This window comes from Psammomys obesus, unplaced genomic scaffold (assembly GCF_907164565.1).
Source record: "Psammomys obesus unplaced genomic scaffold, mPsaObe1.curated_primary_1811, whole genome shotgun sequence".
NCBI classification, from domain to species: Eukaryota; Metazoa; Chordata; class Mammalia; order Rodentia; family Muridae; genus Psammomys; species Psammomys obesus.
The window spans coordinates 29774988-29793566 of NW_026585504.1; the positions used below are offsets into that span (position 1 = coordinate 29774988).

The 18579-nt window shown below is 38.2% G+C and overlaps 2 protein-coding genes across 3 annotated transcripts in view; one reads left to right on the forward strand and one right to left on the reverse strand.

Moving 5' to 3' along the window:
- Nucleotides 1-9496, forward strand: part of Eif3m (eukaryotic translation initiation factor 3 subunit M) — a 19791-nt gene extending 10295 nt beyond the window's left edge. For both annotated transcript variants that reach the window (XM_055599479.1, XM_055599486.1), the window contains 6 exons: nucleotides 814-897; nucleotides 1731-1830; nucleotides 2465-2546; nucleotides 6901-7044; nucleotides 8827-8887; nucleotides 9307-9496. In XM_055599479.1, coding sequence (XP_055455454.1) covers nucleotides 814-897; nucleotides 1731-1830; nucleotides 2465-2546; nucleotides 6901-7044; nucleotides 8827-8887; nucleotides 9307-9427 — 592 coding nt within the window. In that variant the 3' untranslated portion in view covers nucleotides 9428-9496. The remainder of the gene's footprint in view (nucleotides 1-813; nucleotides 898-1730; nucleotides 1831-2464; nucleotides 2547-6900; nucleotides 7045-8826; nucleotides 8888-9306) is intronic.
- A 198-nt stretch (nucleotides 9497-9694) lies between these two features.
- Ccdc73 (coiled-coil domain containing 73) overlaps nucleotides 9695-18579 on the reverse strand; it is an 84814-nt gene continuing 75929 nt past the window's right edge. Inside the window, exons 15-17 of the mRNA XM_055604552.1 lie at nucleotides 16678-18156; nucleotides 13834-13967; nucleotides 9695-10029 (exon numbers count right to left, since the gene is read on the reverse strand). Coding sequence (XP_055460527.1) covers nucleotides 9808-10029; nucleotides 13834-13967; nucleotides 16678-18156 — 1835 coding nt within the window. The 3' untranslated portion in view covers nucleotides 9695-9807. The remainder of the gene's footprint in view (nucleotides 10030-13833; nucleotides 13968-16677; nucleotides 18157-18579) is intronic.

Genomic DNA, 18579 nt, shown 5'->3' on the forward strand with positions numbered 1-18579 from the left:
AAAAAATCTGGGCACAGGACCATGCATGGAGATAACTTAGAACCCTTGCATAGAAGTAGCCCATAACAGCTCAGTGTCCAAGAGGGTTCCCCAATAATAGGAACAGGGACCTTCTCTGACATGAACTCATGGGCTGGCTCTTTGATCACCTCCACTTGAGGGAGGAGCAGCCTTATCAGTCCACAGAGGAAAACAGAGAAGCCAGTCCTGATAAGACCTGATAGGCTAGGGTCAGATGGAAGGGGAGGAGGACCTTCCCTATCATTGGACTGGGGGAGGGGCATATAAGAAGAAGAGGAAGGGAGGGTGGGATTGGGAGGGGATGGGGCTATAGCTGGGATACAGAGTGAATAAACTAATAAAAATGAAAATAAATAAAAAAAAAATAGAATTGACCATCCACATAATTTTAAGGGTAATTTTCATTGGAAAGCTATTACAGCCACATTGTCCTAAGAGCTTATCTTGAGCCTTTATATCACCTCTCCCTTTGCCTAGCACGCTAGCTTGTTTCACAGCAAAGACTGAGGGTAAAGGGAGATTTTCTGTTTTGGTGTCTCAGTTTACCTTTCACAACCTCAGAGAGACTGCCTACTCTATAAAGGCATCCCTACTTTCTGCCCTTCTTTTTTCTCGCAGGTGTTATTTAATCATTTGTTATTTTTCCTTAGCTGTGTGACAGGTTCTGTGTTTTTGGTTTTTGTTTTAAGATAAACAGCCATTTTGGGCGCTGTTTTATATGTGCATCAGTAAGTATTTTTAGTAGGGGAATGACTAACAAAATTCAAACTATTGAAATGATGCTCTTTTTAGTGATGCTGCATCAAAGGTCATGGTGGAGTTGCTCGGGAGTTACACAGAAGACAATGCTTCACAGGCTCGAGTTGATGCCCACAGGTAATACTGAGTGTTGCTCTGGTGAGCACTTGCCATCAACTTAAAGATGAACTACAGGCTACAGTTCAGCAACCGACACAATCTCTGCAACCCCTAGCTGGCAAGAGGTAGTCAGTAGTTCCTTCAGGATTGGCATTGTGTGTGAAATAGCGCTTGGTGTTTACTGTGCCGGCTTGCGCTGTTAGTGCCGAATGAGCACAGCCAAAGAATTACAACTCACCTGGGGTTGGTCTTCATAAGGTTTGCAGATGGGGAAAGTCTGGTTACTTGGCAAAATTTAACCATTTCCTAACGAAAAAGTATGGTCTTAATATTCCTAGATGTAACATAAAAGTGAGGCAAGAATTAGAGTTTTATGAAATCTCTCTATGGGGTTATTACTGCATGTGGACTTAGACATGGCAGGGGTTCCTGCTTTGCCAGTGTTTAAAGTTTCACCACAGACCTTAACTGAAATTTGCTAGATGAATTTCTTGTTTTTCTGAGTGTCTTTCATGATCTCTGAGATGGTCATGAGAACAGTGTGTTAAGGTTGTTTTAAGGGTAAGTGGCCATGAGACAGTCTGTAAGGGTGATAAAATTGACTTCTGTGAGCTGTTGCTGTTGCATGAAAACTATCGAAGCATACTCTCAATAAAAAGGTATTGATCTATCTGTTTTAACCTGAATTTGTATATTCTCTATCCTATATTGAACTCTTAGATTACTGACTTAAATATATCTTATAATATACAAATTAATCAGCAACAAGCTAGGATTTCAAGGTTGACTTTTTGGTTTTTGGTTTTTTTGTTTGTTTGTTTTATGTTTTTACTTTTTGTTTTCTTATCAAGGTGTATTGTGCGGGCACTGAAGGATCCAAATGCCTTTCTTTTTGACCATCTTCTTACTCTAAAGCCAGTCAAGTTCTTGGAAGGCGAGCTTATCCATGATGTAAGTAGTTTGTCTTGGTGTGAATCTTTTTTTTTCTCCAGAGTCTTATGTACGTGTTGAAGCAGCAGCCCCCTTTGTGTCGTATTCATGCAGGATGTTACTGGAGATAGCCTACCCTCTGTTGGGAACAGACTGGTATAAGGACCAGCATTATTCTCTGTCTCCCGAACACTGTTCCTTCATTTTCTGTCTTGGCCTGGCTATTTTGAACTTCACTAATCACATTTCTTTTTATTACTTAATATCACTGCCCCAAATTAAGATTTTAAAAAATAATAACATAGCCAGTCTTGGTCCCAGCATTTCAAGGGCTGGAGCAAGAGGATCAGGAGCTCAAGACCAGTGGGAACTACATATAGCAAGACATTCTCTCAGAAAAAAATGAATCCCATGTTCATAACTGTGAAGGACAACTAATTTTTTGTATTATTTTCTCTTTGGACTAAGTAGCTTAGAGCTCATTGTACTTCCTGATTGGTTGATGTTTAAAATAAACTAGATGGTGGTTGGTAGGAAGCTGGTGAATGCTTCTACACTAAATATGGAGATTTATTGTTAGAAGTCAGTGTCTTAAAATATCCTGAGTGTACATCTAACTTCTGTCTTGATACTATTTTGTCTTTTATCTCTGTAGTTATTAACCATTTTTGTGAGTGCTAAATTGGCATCATATGTCAAGTTCTATCAGAACAATAAAGACTTCATAGATTCACTTGGTAAGTGTTGGGTTTTTTGTTTTGGTGTTTTGAGACAGGGTTTCTCTGTGTAGCCTTGGCTGTCCTGTACTTGCTTCGTAGACCATGCCGGCCTCTAACTCACAGAGATCTGCCGGCCTCTGATCCCTGAGTGCTGGGATGACAGGCATGCACCACCACACCTGGCCAAGTGTTGGGTTTTAATTGAATTGGTTTTATTTTATTTTATTGTTTTTTGAGGGAGAGACAGGAATAAGCGTGAACCTGGTATAGAAGTACTTAAAAGCTGATTTGATGATGAAAGACTAGTAGTTAAGATTGATGTTTGTGGGCTGGAGAGATGGCTCAGAGGTTAAGATTCACTGGCTGTTCTACCAAAGGTCCTGAGTTCAATTCCCAGCAACCACATGGTGGCTCCCAACCATCTATAATGAGATCTGGTGCCCTCTTCTGGCCTGCAGGCACACATGCAGGCAGAAAACTATAAATAATAAATAAATAAATCTTTAAAAAAGAAAAAAGATTGATGTTTGTTTGCTTACACTATTGCTTAGATGCATAGTGATATGTATAAAATTTAGTTGCAGAATTATATCAGATTTCACTTCCTCTTTAATAAATAATTCCACATATGGTTGACTCCACTGCCAAAATGAATGTGCTCTTTACACAGTGGTAAAAGTTCTCTCAACAGTAGAAGTTCTCTGAAGACAGTAAGAAATATGGTTTTGTCTTTGTGGTTATTTTTTATTAAAATGTTAGTTATGGTGTATGTGCATGCGTATATGCACATGTTCATGCACATGTATGAATGTCAGAAGACAGCCAGGAGGAGTCTGTTTTCTCCTACCGTGTGGGTTCCATGTGTTACCCCTGGGTTGTTAGCTTGTGGCAGGGGTTTTTCCAGGCCAGGCCATCTTGCCATCCTTTGAACGGTTTCAAATGTTCTAAAACTACTGGTTTTGGTTTTGTTTGAATGCTTAAGTCAACTGAAATAAAGGAAACTTTATTTTCCAACAGTTAAAATATAGTAGAGGTTGATTTCTGTTGAGATGTAGATACTAAAGAGTGTCTGTTGAAATTTACTTGACTACTGTAGTTTGGTTAACCTTAATTCCTGTCACCTTTGCATTCTGTATAGCCATTGGCTTGGGAAAAGGTGGACTTATTTGAACATAAGGTGTTTGAAATACACCAAGATTAGACACGTGTCTGTGTAGAACACTTTGCCAGGTGCACTAGACCCAGAAAACCACATTCTGTCCCAGTTAATTTGCTTTGTGGCATGAAGCTGTGTGATGGAATGTTAATGTCAGCAACCTCTTTATTTACGCACCAAGGCAAAAAGGAGTAGTAATTAACACTTTGACACTCCTCCATCGATGTGTAATTGACTGTTTCAAAGGAGCACTGGTTCATAAGCTATTGCATGCATTAAAACTACGTTTTCTATATTGCAGCATTTTAAGACAAGGGTCAGTGACAATGCAGAAATTGCTCAATGATGCACATTTTTTTATTACTGCATTAAGGTTTTGACATATTAGTAATGAATAAATGTTTCCATAAAATTAGATTTTTTATAACTTTAAAATTGAAATACGATGGAGAGCCCTAAGCCTTCCTCTGGGAAGGGAGCCCAGTTGATGAACCAAAGTGCCACTGCCTTCAGATCTGTAACTCAAGCTTCACCTGCATAATGGTTTGCTGTTTCAGAACCGGAGTCCTAAAGGCTGTACATTTGGTTCTTTGTTTAAAAGTAATGTCAATAAATGTGTTTTTTAGGCAGAAATAAATGACTAGATACAGTTCATTCTGGGAATACTCTTCATTTCTTTGACAGTTGTTTTCACTTATCAGAGGGGTCCTGCACAAGAGCATCAGTAAACTAAAGAGCATTTTTAGGGACTAGAGAGATGTCTCAGTAGGTAGAGGTGAGGTACTTGTGCAAGCATGAGAACTGGGGTCAGACCCCAGCACCCATGTAAAAGCTGGGCCAGGCAGTCAGTGTCTGTTACCTCCGTGCTAGTTGGTGCACAGCAGGCAGATCTCGAGGTCTGCAGACTAAGCAGTCTTGCTGAAAGGTCAGATCCAGGTTCATGAGCGCTCCTTCTCAAGAAAGAGGGTGGAAAAGGGACAGTGAAGGACACAGCCTCATCCCCCTACTCATAGGCACATGCACCTATATCTGTGCGTGCGCTTTTTAATCAGACCTTCAGAATTTGGAATGTCTTTATTTTTTCATACTCAGAGGACTGTTTGTGCACCTGTAACTGAGAATGCTAAGGGATTTTTGAGAATCTTTTAATATTCCTTGATAGGAACAGATTCCTAACTGCTAATTTACTGTGCCAGTTAGAAAAAAAATTCCTTTAATTTGCCTTTTGTAGAAATTTGCTTTTTTTTTTTTTTCCAACAGATGCTTTAGGAGAAATGCTATTAAATATTATAAGTATTACATTCCACAGGTGTCATCAGTTTGTCAAAACATTTTTTTTAATTAACACTGACAACTTGGGCCAACTGTATTATTATCTGTGTCAACCAAATTGCCCTAACATGTCCACGTGTAATCTGGTGTTACCCAGTTGCTACCTTCTTGCTTCAGAAAGTTAATCACCATCTGATTTGCATTTGTTAATTAGGGTTAATGTGCACTAATTGATTTTTTTGATGCTTGTAGATTACCATTAAACTCAGCAATACTTTCTTGTGTACCTCATTCATTTGAGTTATGATGATCATGTTTTTGTTGAATCTATGCCAAATCGGAAGCCTGTATCGTTAATTACAGCTAATTAGCAAATGATTGTGTCCTGTATTAACAGGCTTCCCTAGTCTTCCACTAATTCATGAATGATAATATCATTTTATTCATGTGTGCTTAAATAACTTTAACAATATACTTGAGATAATGTTGCTTTTTAAAACTTGTTTTGATAATACAGTACTGTCAAAACAAGTACATAACATTCTCCTATAATTCTGCTTAGGGCCAGGTTAAAGAGCCAAAGAGCACATGTCTTTAATCCCAACACTTGGGAAGCAGAGGCAGGCAGATCTCAGTGAGTTCAAAGCCAGCCTGCTTTGCATAGTGAGCTCCAGGACAGCCTATATAAAGAGACCCTATCTTTAAAAAGAAAGAAAGAAAAAATCCAAAGAGCTTTAGAATTTATAGATTATTTTGAGTTTTTACTCAAAATGGGCCTAAAGTCTCTGGCTACAATTTCTACTTTGTTAAGTCAATTACTTGATCTCTGGGTTTAATTTTTTTTTTTTTTTTTTTTTTTTTAAGGAAGAAGGATGAAATAATGTTTACTTCCAGGTCTAACAATTTTCTGATCCGAATAACTATATTAGTGTGTATCATTAGAGATTATGATACAAGTATTAAATGATTTGTATAATTTTATTCTTTGGCCTTATCAAGCATGCACATCTACTAACAGTACAATATTCATTTCTTTCTTTTTTTTTTTCCCTCAAGACAGGGTTTCTCTTTGTGTCCATGGCTATCCTGGAACTCAGCTCTGTAGACCAGGCTGGCCTGCCTCTGCTGCCCAAGTGCTGGGTTTAAAGGCCTGTGCCACCACTGCCGAGCTAACAGTACAATTTTTGTACTGAATATATTGGCCTGTAAATATTTATTGATAAACATACTTTGATAGGAACCAGAAGGGAAATAATAGTACATGAAAATATAACTTAGTAAGATGGGCGTGGTGGTGCCTACCTTTCATCCCAATCACTTGGGAGGCAGAGGCAGGTGGATCTCTTGAGTTCTGGGTCAGCTGGACTACAAACAGTTCCAGGACAACCAGGGCTACAGAAGCCCTATTTGGGGAAGAAACAAAAAAAAAAAAAAACAAAAAAAAAGAAGGAAAAAAATACAAATTAAAATATTTGAGAGTTGTAGGTATGTGCACGGTCCTGGGAACCAAACTCAGGGCCTTCTAGTTGTTGGGTAAACAGTGTACCATCAAATACACAAAGCTCTTCATTTAAATAAAAGAATTCACTACTTATTTTCTAGTGTAATGACACAGAACTTGTTTAAATGAAGAGCTCTTGGTGAGCATAAGCTTTAGGTAATTTAACTGAAATGCGCTATGTATGTTGTCTCCTAAAATGTGTAAAGATATACAAAACCTAAGAGTATTTGTAGCTCGTGCTTAACTTTAGACCCAATTACCTGTGTTCTCTTATTACTATAAAATAAAATAATAGTTTAGAAATAAACTCAGTACTCTGTTGTCAAATACAACTTGTCAGGTTTGCTCTATGTAAGTGCTCAAACCTAGTGACAACTACTGCTTAACTATGATTGTGCAAGCCTTTGCATGGATACTGAATGGCTCACTGTTCTGTAATTTAGGTCTATTACATGAGCAAAATATGGCAAAAATGAGACTCCTCACTTTTATGGGAATGGCAGTGGAGAACAAAGAGATTTCTTTCGATACAATGCAGCAAGAGCTACAGATTGGAGCTGATGATGTCGAAGCATTTGTTATTGATGGTAAGGCAACAGAACATTCTCATTGCTTTCTACAATGTCTGTGATGTGGGTCATAGATTTTTATCTTGAAATGAGTGTGATGCTAACAAAACTGGGTTGTTTGGTAGATGTGTGTGTATAGCAAATAATCAGATTCATTTGTAGTAGAATGAAAAGTTAGTGAATATGTAAGTTCTGTGGCTTTGGTTTTTGTCCTATTTCCCAAAATCTCAATGTTCTATGTATGGTGGTTAGAAGCAGGGATGTTTTCCCAGGTGTGCTGATGCATGGTTGTAATCCTAAACACTTTGGAGGCTGAGGCAGAGGGACTACAAAAAAATCAACCAGGGGTACATAGCAAAACCATCTCAAAACAAACAAAAAACCCGATTTTATCCCACATCTTCCTGTAGAACAGGAATGTGAATGCTATGTGTGATCCTAAGGATTAAATACATTAATGCAAGAAGAATGACATAACTATTAACCATGAATATTTTCCAAGCTTTTTAATATTTAAAGTGGAAAATATTATATAGCTAATAAGATGTCTAGAACTCTTGGCTTCGTTTCTAATCATCTAAGTTTCCAGTAGTCATCTAAAGAAGTAATGCGCTATTTGGAAATTAATCCTCCCTATGAGTAATTGTAGAGCAAAATAGAATTCAGGGTCAAAACTGTGGCCCAGGCTGGTCTTGACTTGAAGACAAGTCTCCTGTCTCGCTCAGTCTCCCAAGTGCTGGGATTGTAGGTATGAATCACCACACCTGCCTTTTCAACTGAAATTCCCAGCGCAAACATGGCAACACTTGATAGTTTGCGCCAGCCGGCATCAGACAGACATTATGTAAGCTCCTTCTGATTACATTTTTAAATTAATTAATTCATTCACTTTAAATCCTAATGGTGGCCTCCTCCCTCTTCTCCACCCCTCCTCCCCTGTTGCTCAGAGAAGGGGAGCCCCCCTCAATCCACCCCAGCACATCAGTTCGTGTCTGGACTGAACATATCCCCTTCCCCTGTGGCCTGGTGTGGGGCAAGTGATCAAAATGTAGGCAATAGGGTCCATGTCAGAGACAGCCCCTGCTCCCGTTTCTAGAGAACCCACATGAAGCCTGAGCTGCCCATTGGCTACATCTTTGTAGAGGGCCTAGGTCCAGTCCACACATGGACCTTGGTTGGTGCTTCAAGCCCTCTTAGGCCCCAGCTAAGCTGACTCTGTTGATCTTTGGAGCTCCTGTCACTTCCAGCTCCTTCTATCCTTCCCCCCACTTTTCCACAAGACTCCCTACACTTGGCCCAATGTTTGGCTGTGAGTCTCAGCATCTATTTGATCCATTGCTGGGTGGAGCCTCTTGGGACAGCTAAGCTAGATCCCATCTGTATGCATAGAGGGTATTGTTAATAGTGTCAGCTCTCTCCAATGGGGTTGCTCTCAGGTTGGGCCACCAGGCATTGGTTGGACATTCTCTCAATCTCTGCACCATCTTCATCCCTGCATATCTTGTAGGCAGGGTAAAGTTTGGGTTGAAGATTTTGTGGATGGGTTGGTGTTCCTCTCCCTCTACTAGGAGTCCTATCTAATTAGAGGGTATCCTCTTCAGTCTCCATGACCCTCACTGTTAGGAGTCTCAGCTACAGTCACCCCCATATCCTCCATTTTCTTTTTTGGATTCATAGAGCTGATTTCTTAAATACTGTTACCAGCACTGTGACAGTTTTATTCTGGTCGATTGATCATATCTTAGCTGTTCTTTCTTAGAAATCTGCTATATAACTAACATGTAAAAAAATCTCTTTCAGCTGTAAGAACTAAAATGGTCTACTGCAAAATTGATCAGACCCAAAGAAAAGTAGTTGTCAGGTAAGACCTGTACTGTTTTGCTTCATTCTGTAGGACAACTTAGTTTGTTCTGATTATTTGACTTAAATGTTAGAGAACCAAGGTAGTTCTTACCAGTTGACTGTAGTTAAACAGTGGCTGTTTATCATAATTTTATTAAGGTTCAGACTGAATGTGATTAGCTTATTTAATGAAAGAGTCCTATTTTCCAGCACATTTCATTTAATGGCTAAGCACTGGCTAGAATACTAATGACTCTGTCTGCTTTATAGATGTCGAGAAGAGATCAATATGGTAAATGGTTCTAAAAAATAAGCAAAAAATCCTTAAATTCTCCTTTAAATTATATTTCATTTTGACTTGAAGATTCAACTGTGTAGTGTTTTGAAAGGATACTCAGCAGTTAAAAGATTAACTAATACTTTGTTTTTAATTTTTAGTCACAGCACACATCGGACATTTGGAAAACAGCAGTGGCAACAGCTGTATGACACTCTTAATGCCTGGAAACAAAATTTGAACAAAGTGAAAAATAGCCTTTTGAGTCTTTCAGATACCTGAATCTTTATGCAAATAATTTTGTTCTTTAAAAAAAAGTTCTAAGTCGTAGTAAAATGTTATCAACTAAAATTTGACTGATCTGGCCATTTATTTTCTCGGCGTTATAAGGAAAACAGAAAGTAATGCTTCAAAGAGCCACTTTGTCTTACTCATAATATCTGCGTTCTGTAAAGAAAGAAACAAACAATGCTTTGAAGGAAAAATACAAAGGGAAGACAAAGTGAAAGGGGCCTGGGGTGCTGACAGCAAGCTCTGCAAATAAAGATGGCAGTCTTCACCATAGTAGAAAAAAGCTGGCGAAGTGAAGACGGCTATAGTGCTCAGATGAACACCCTTCACCCCAATACATCAGTTTCACTAATGAAAGCATTTATCAACATTTAATCAGTTATTTTTTCCAGCGTCTCTTCTACTTTTCTTTTTTTGGGCTGGCTGTCACTTTCTAAGCTTAGTAACTTCTCAATTTCGGTTAGTCGGTTTATCATAAGGCTCTGCCAGTCATTGTCACCAGGAGAAAAGACAAGTGGATCAGGAGTGTCTGTGACCTTGATTGTCTGGGAATGGCTTTGTTGCACAGTTGAAATCAAAGGCTCTGCTTTCACCTAGGGAAAGATCATGTTTATTTTACTACCAAAACTACCATACAGATGACAGTAAGGAAAATCCAGAACCCCTGCAATTAGCATAGACTAAAGCTATCTCATGGTTGATTTAGAATTACTGTGGCAATCTGGCAGCTACAGTCCCTAGTGTGACTCTCAGGCTTATGTAATAGTTCCTCAAACACTTGTGTGCCCAGGGCTACCACAAATGTTTTCTGAAAGCTCATACGCTTATTATGAAGTAAGTTTAATATGCAGATAACTGTCAGTTTTTCTTTCACACCCATCTTTCCCAAAAGCGTCTGGTAACTTTTGTGAAGTGGGAGATTAGAAATTCAAACATAAACTCTAAAGCAGCCTTTTCTGTCAGGCTCCCAACACCACTGTGAAGAGTGGGAAGGAGCACTGAGCAGTCAGAAGAGGCGTTTCCAACACACTACACACTAAATTTGAACATTGTATTCAAAAAAATAACTTGTTTTAAGGGAATATTTTTTTCTGATAGAATACTAGAAAATAGAGACATAAAGAAACTAAATAACATTATTATTCCATTACCCAGAATGTGTTATTGGCTGTTAGTCTTCCTTTTCTAGGTGTTCTTGATTGTTCTATAGAATCTTCTATCTTGCCTTTTCCTGTGAGCACTTTCATAAGCAGTTGTGAAGGAGCTTCAAAAACTACCTTTTATGTATGTGATGTAACTCATGAATTAAATACTAACATTGTTTCCAATTTATCCCTATCAAATAAATTTGAAGTGATTTTGTGGAAAAAATTTATCTTCAGATAAGATTTCCAAATAAATCTATTTTTTTTCTCTGAGAAAAGTAGATAGTTTTGGGATAACGGTTACTTTATTTTTGGTATGATGGTTTTTCATTTTTATTTTGTAAATACAAAATAATTTACATTAAAATCCTAAGATTCCAACCTAATAGTAAGCATTTTCATATAAATCTAAGTTTAGTCCTTTTTAAGATTTAGATCATAGCAGTTTGTAGTGGAAACAATTATTGCCTTCTAGCCTTAGAAATTAGAAGACAGCACCATCATATCCATGCCCTATAATTTAGAATAGAGTAAGCCACTTATAAGGAAACAATCACTTGTCACGAAAGCAGGCTCTATTGTCTTGTTGATTGAAGTCTTGGTAAGTGTGGCTTGTGTGTAGCAGTGTCGGTTTCATGCTAATGGAAAGTAATGAATTTTTAAGTGAGCTTAGGTGTTTAGGATCTAGCCAAAGTTCCCCTAAGAATTGCTATATTGCCTAAAATTCTGTAGTTATCTCCTAGCCCCTAGCTCCTAGCCCCTAGATCCTAGTTCAGGATCAAGGATCTGAGCAAGTCCTAGTCAGCTTTTCTAGACCTTGGTTTTCCTATAAACAAGATTTTTAGGCACTATTACTGTAAAGTTAGAGATAAAACAAAAAATGTACATTAAATGTATATATCTGATGTCTGCTTTGTTGGAAATTGGCGCCTCCCCCTGCAACAGTAAACACACACAAACTCATACACACATATGCAAAAGTAGGGGAAGCGGAACTCTAGCTCTAGCTCTGAAGTTATAATACAGTGTTCTTTTCTTTCTTTCTTTTTTCCAGACAGGGTTTCTCTGTGTAGCCCTGGCTGTCCTAGAGCTCTCTAGGTCTGCCTGCCTCCGCCTCGCCTCCTGAGTACTGGGATTAAAGGCACCAAAATACTTGACTCACTTGGTGTCCAAGCACAAATTAGCAACTTAACAAAATCCTACTTTTACTTTTTATCTTGATCAGAAAAAGGCCGAGCATTGACCCTGCTTTGGATTCTTCCCACATGGTGGGAGGGGTGTTACCAGAGACTCAACACAGTGAAGTGACGTGGAGGCAGGTCAGGTCAAGCCTGACTTAGTAAACTTGGCCTGTTTGACCACATGGTCTGTGCAGCCCATTGCAGTGACTACAATTCCAGCTGCTCCAGATGTCAGTACAGTGTTGCTCATTCCTTTGTCTTTTTAGAATTCATTCCTCTTTCCACTGCACACTTCCCTAGCTTGGCACAAGACCTTCCATGGATCAGACTTGTAAAATTAATAGCTTTATTTATTCTGGGCCCTCTCCAACTTCACTTCAGTATATAGTTAAGATTGCAGCAGACTCTACCTAACTCCGGAACAAGAACAAAAAATAATCTCTAAAGCTGTAGAGAAACTGGATTGATACATTAATAGAACTGATGAGGAAAACAAAATATGGTGAAAAATGAAATTACTTTTCTGGCTGGTGGTCTTTATAACATCACCCTTCATGTGTAACAGGTTGGTGAACTTTCTGTAAAGCACCAGGTCTGACTGCAGACCAGGCTGCCGCACAGCTTAGTTCTGTTGTAATCCACAGGCTCGGCAAAAGTGTGAGCATAGCCTTGCTCCCTTTAAAGGGGCGTGCTCTTTAAAAAGCTGTGATTTTTCTCTTAGAGGATCTTTCTACGTTATGTGATAACTGGTATTAAAGTGTGGAAACATAATGATGCTTATGTACTACTTCACTCAGGAAATAATTACATGCTCCGGAAAGTCTTGAGCTTTTTTTTTCTATTACGAAAAGTTGAGAAAACAACATTGGACAGAGCTAGGATATGTAATACAGGTCCACCATAGATAATTACATCTAAATGATCTTAGAAAAATATTTCACATTCGTGCTGTTTACTCATCTGTAAAAATTTTTTTTAAAAAAATACAGGAAGTTGGATAAACATGTTTCTATGAAAATGTTGCAGAATCTTATAAACACGAGCTGCCTGGAGAACGTTACTTATCAGACACAAAGAATTTACAGATTGACTACAAGAGTGGGTTTTCAAGGGAAATAGGAAAATTCCATTAGACCTTTAAAATGCTGGAGGTTAGTTAGGATAGGGAAACATTGTTAAGAGACGTCCTCAGCGACATAGTGACCAGCTCTGACAGAAGCTTGCTTTCTGCTTTGATTATAACTTACACAGTTGAGAAGTCAGGCTTCCTTGTGCCAAGTTCACTACTGTGAGAAGAGTTGCATTGTTTTACTTGAGATTTCTCCCACTTAAAAAGGGAAGTGAGGCAACATGGCTGAAAACTGTTAGGGATGTTAGTATGGAGCTGTGTAGTGTGAGAGAATTGTTTGATGCCTCTAAATGGCTCAAAGATCTGCAGAATGTGTCACTATGGTAGTCTCATGAGGGGCCATTGCTTAACCTTTTATCAGTTATAGCAGCACTGGTCTGGATTTGTTTTGTTAAGACTTTAAACAATACAGACTTGTTGGGTAAAGTTCTATACACTAAGATATAAAACTCAGAAATTTAACCAAATAACTTGTCAGCTATGGTTGGTTGCTCTTCTTATGATGAATGGGCTCCTAAAAGCCATATGCTCGCTACAAATACTCTGTTTAATGCATATGTCTTATCATTGTATTACAGAGATTCTATCCTTTCATACATTTTCCAAAGATAATACAAATTAAATTAATCAGCTTGAGAACTTATTAATAAAAAAAAAATTTGGATGTTCAAGTCCACTATTTCTAAGTTGAGGTGATATAAATACATAAGATGATGCCTTTGTCCCCCAAACAGGCTGGTTTGTATCTACTTGATTTATACACTGTGACTTTTTCCTGCTGTTTTCTATCAGCCTTAATTGTGAAAAATGGTGCCGTGTTGCCCTCTTGATATTATTCTGGTGATCAGTTAGGGCTTATAGTATCCAGATGCATACAGTGCTACACATATCTGGAGAATTAGCTCACTGAGGTCTGCTCAGCAATATTTTTAACTGACTTACATGTTCACTGGGAAAAGAAGACTCATAAAACGACTTCGCAGTTGCATTCCTCTCTTCACTGGGCTGTCCCTGGGGATCTGGATGGACACTCCAGTTACTCACAGTGGCAGCAACTCTGCTAATGCTGGCAGAATCTGATTGACAAACAGGAAATGACAACAACTGAACTGTGTTCTCTAGATACTCTTCTTAATGACTGAACTTTCTAATCTTTTTTTGTGTTTGAAAATCAGTTTCTATTTCTGTTTGAATATTAACGTTCCCTAGTCTTTCCTCTTAGGTATTTCAGTTCAGGAAACAAGATTGTATTGTTGGCATTTCCTAAATCATTAAAAGGGGTAAATGGTATAAATACCTTCTTAAACACACACACATACAAAATGTTCTTATTTCCTGGTTACCACACATTACCCACACATAAGTGTTTATATAATGACCATTTTACAAATTCAGATTAGTGAGGAAGACTGAACAAAATAAACACCAGAATTTTAAAACTATTTAAGAAAATTGCCACAGAAGAGGTTGTTGGACTTAATAACAAAAATTACTTAAACACAGCTGATAAATGTTAAAAGCCATGCTTAGTAAAAATATATTTGGTTTTAGAATTTTAGACATCTCTTATGCCACTGAGAAAATGGTGAATGTTACATCAGCCCCTAAAGCAATGCTCATTATTAAAATTGCAATTTGGAAAATGAGGTTATATAGTATTTTGGTGGTGGTGTTTTCTTTACATCAGTGGTGCTAGTAACCAAGGTATATTTATCTTTAAGCTCCTAATAATCTTTAAGTTCTTAATTTCCTTTTTGGAAGAAGCCCACTGAGTCTGTGGACCCCACAAAGCCTTCCTAGTTACCTGCATTTCTTCAGTGTGTCTAAATCCACAAAGTTCCCTTACAATTTAGTTAGCAAGACATGGTGGCACACATCTGTGAGCTGAGCACTCTGACCCCAGTGCTAGAGAGGCTAATGCTAGAAGGTGATCAGTTCAATACCAGTAAGACTGTCCAAGAAATCTTCAGACTGCCTTTGCTCTCAACTTTGACTATGAGATTATTATTAGCAGAGTAAGCATTTTCTTCATTTTCATCTCAAACTATAGTTTTGATATATTTAACTTTCAGTGGTATAGTACCTAATTCATCCCAAGGTGTTTCGTATTGTTTTGGTGGGTTTTGTTTTGTTTTTGCATGTATAAGCATGGTTGTGTGTCTCTAGGTGCACATGTCAGGCTGATGTCAAGATGTCTTCCTCATTCACTCTCTTGAACCCCACGCTGGCTTATTCAACTAATCTGACTAGCCAGCTCCCTCCAAGGATCCCTGACTGTGCTTCCCACTACTGTGATTCAAGTGGGCTGCCATACCCATCAGCATTTGTTTGGGTGCCGAAGACCAAACACTGGTCCTTCCTTTAACATGACGGGTGCTTTTACCAGCTGCCTTCACAGCCCAAAACGTAGTACATTTTTAAATCTCTGTAGTAAAAGTTTAAAAGCAGGGAATATGTGCCTCAATGTATTGGCACCCAACATGCACATCTCCCTACCAAATCTTGTATTTCATCAAGTCAATTACATTTTGTTTACTGGAGCTATATTTTAAATTATCATTTATGTGTTACTTCAAAAAGAATGTGGACCCTTTAATCTCTAAAGTAATGTGAATAAAAATAGGTACATAATTATTAAAGGATTAAAATGCTTCAAGCAATAATAACAGTAAAACCCAATGATATGAAATAAATTCCTCTGTTCCATTTTTTGCCAATAAAATGAACAGGTTGAATTTATGGTGCTGGTAAAGGGATGTGCACATAAAGGAAAATGGGAAAAGAGTGAAGACCAGAGAGAGATAGTGAGATTTATTTCTAATTTAAACTCTATAACCTAGACCTGTGTTGGTGCCACACTTTAACAATGAAAAACACTTCCTAACGTGACACACTGATACTACTACTTAGCTTAAAAAATAATTCATCTAAGCCTGGTGGAATATGCCTTTAATCCTAGCACTCAAAGAGGCAGAGAGAGGCGATCTCTGAGGCCAGCCTAGTCTACAGAGTGAGTTCCAGGATAGCCAGCGCTATACAGAGAAACCCTGCCTTAGAAAATCCAACAAATCAATAAACAAACAAATAAATAAAAGACCATATGAATAAAGTCACTCTATTATGCTTAGAAGATTATATGCACACAAAGACATGTAGTGAGAATTTTGGATTTCTGCTTTCTTTAAACACAAAAATGTTATAAAAATATGTTTTCATTTTAATCTTAGGTGTGGGGAAGTAGGGCTGCTTCACAGCAGATGACCTTGATTTGCCTTATGGGCTAGCAGAGGCATGATTTTTTACAAGCTGCAGGTGGGTGACTTGGGATTCTGAGGACTTTTCAGAGGGTAAATAAATGCTCGGGCCCCTAGAGGTGTAGTGGGTTGCTGGTTAGTTGTTGGTTGCTGTTGATTGTGGTTTGTTAACTAGTTGTGGACAAAGAAACAAGAAGAAATTGGCCATCCTGCCGGGAAGATCAAACTTGAAGGAACTTGATGCTCTTAATCAGGAAAGTAGTCTAATAACAATGTCCCCTTTTCCATCTGTGACTTTATTTGAGGATCTCTTCCCTTTCTTATCCTTTTTTTCTCTCTAATCTAGTGTTAGGGGTTTGAAAGAGAAGAAGGAGTAGAGAAGAGTGGAAAAAAGAAGAACCTACAAAGTATGAAGTGCTGGTCACACACACATACCTTCTTTTTCACTTTAAACAAATATGGGGACTCTTTGTCAAGAATAGCTAAGTACTAGAAAAAAATGCCATTTGAAATTATTACCTTGTTTTCTTACCTGGCTCAATATTTTTTCTAGCGTCATCCAAACAAAGATTTTTACAAAAAGTCATTGGCATAATCTCCTTGTCTTCTGGCAGACCTACTGGTCTCTCCTTCAGCAATAAAGGAATGCTGGAAGTTATAGTGCCCAGTGTTTTAATTTGATTTATATTTGACCAAGGACTAGGGGCTACAAACTTCATGTATCCTGGAGATTTCTCAGGTTTATCTGGAGTGGGAAGATCAAAGGCCGACCTTGCATTTGTGTTTACTGAGTCTACAGATGGTGTTACATGAGACAAATATGAGTCTTCCAACTGGCCTTCACTGGAACACAGACCTGTTCCTTCTGACAGGGTGTCATTTAATGCCTCTGTTTTCTCTCTATGATTTAGCAACATGCACTGTCTCTCTTTAACATCCACCAAGGAAAAGAGACTACTTTTGGGGGTTTCAGTTATCTGATTCTCACTGGAAAGCTGTTTTTCTGTGGAAGTTGTCATGGGAACTGCAGTTTTAAAATCTTTGGCTTGTGAAGCATGACTGTCCATTTGGTTTACCTGAAATTTTGAGATATTCACACTGTTCTCTGAAGCTCCCAAATGGTTCTTAAGGGGACTGTTCTGTATGTCATTTATATTTTTCCTTATAGTTCTCTCTGCAGGGCTTGAGGCAGGTTTCACCAATGTCAGCATAGTACTGATGCTGTTTTCTGAGTTCTTAAGTACTGTCAAATTATCGGCAGAGACAGCAGATGGACTGGGTGGACTGATCGCCCCAGCACTGGCAGCCATTGCTTCAGGCTTCTGGGGAGCCTTCCTGGCTTGCTGACCACATGGAAAGGGTACTATGCTGCTCTCGTTCTCTTCACTTAACGTTTGTTTTGTTTTTTGGTACTTAACGTCTAACATAACATTACTTGACTCCTTTAAGCCATGTTTCTTACACTGATCAAGATTTAGTTTTATATCTAGAAACGAATCAAAACCTGCTTTGGTTTGGTCATGATGTGTGATTTCCTTCTCTGTAGCATTTTCCAGCTCTGGAAGCAATGTGGATTGCTGTTGGAATGCCTTGCTTTCAGAAACATCTGTGCTATAGTTTCTTTTGTGGGCCATCCTATTACAAGTGCCACTAAGAGACACTTTGTTACTGTGAGTGTCCGGAGGAAAACCTACATCACTGTGGAGACATCCTAATCCTTCTGTTCCTTCTTGGCGTATCTTTTCTGTTTCTAGTGATTCGTCCATCACTAAAAAGAAATTGCTCAGCGATTTAAATTCTGGGTATCTACTGGCTTTTTCCAAGCACACCTTGTCTTTTACTTCTACAGTGATTGATTTTCTACTTTCAGTAACATTTGAGGTTTGTTCTTGATCAGTTAAATCTTTATCTAGGCAAAGGGCTTTGCCTGGTGACATTTCACTTTGGTTTCCATCCTGAGATACAACAGTCTTAATTTCACTTTTGGCACTTATTTCAAAAGGCCATAAATCTGTCATGAAGAGGACAAAATAAAATGTTATAATCTCAGTAAAGCTTGTTTAAACATATGTCATCCATGTTTTGTGAAAACATATTTAGCCTTAAATACTCTACTGGATGCTAATCATACAAACATGACATCAATTTTATTCAAATATTGGGTTTCTATACTATAGCAAGTATACGTTTTGATGCTAAATTCTTGGCTCTACCCCAAAACATTTTTATTTCACAACAGCTAAATCACTTTGTCTTAAGGGGGCAAGCACCATGAGGTATTTACACAATAGTCTTTATTTTTCTTATAGCTGTTTGCTTGGGGGCACATAATACAAACCCATATGAACACATAACCAATAAAAATTAAAGTATATACTAACGTCCATTAAAACTCAGGCCTAACAACATTCAGAATTTGATAGCTTGTTCTTGT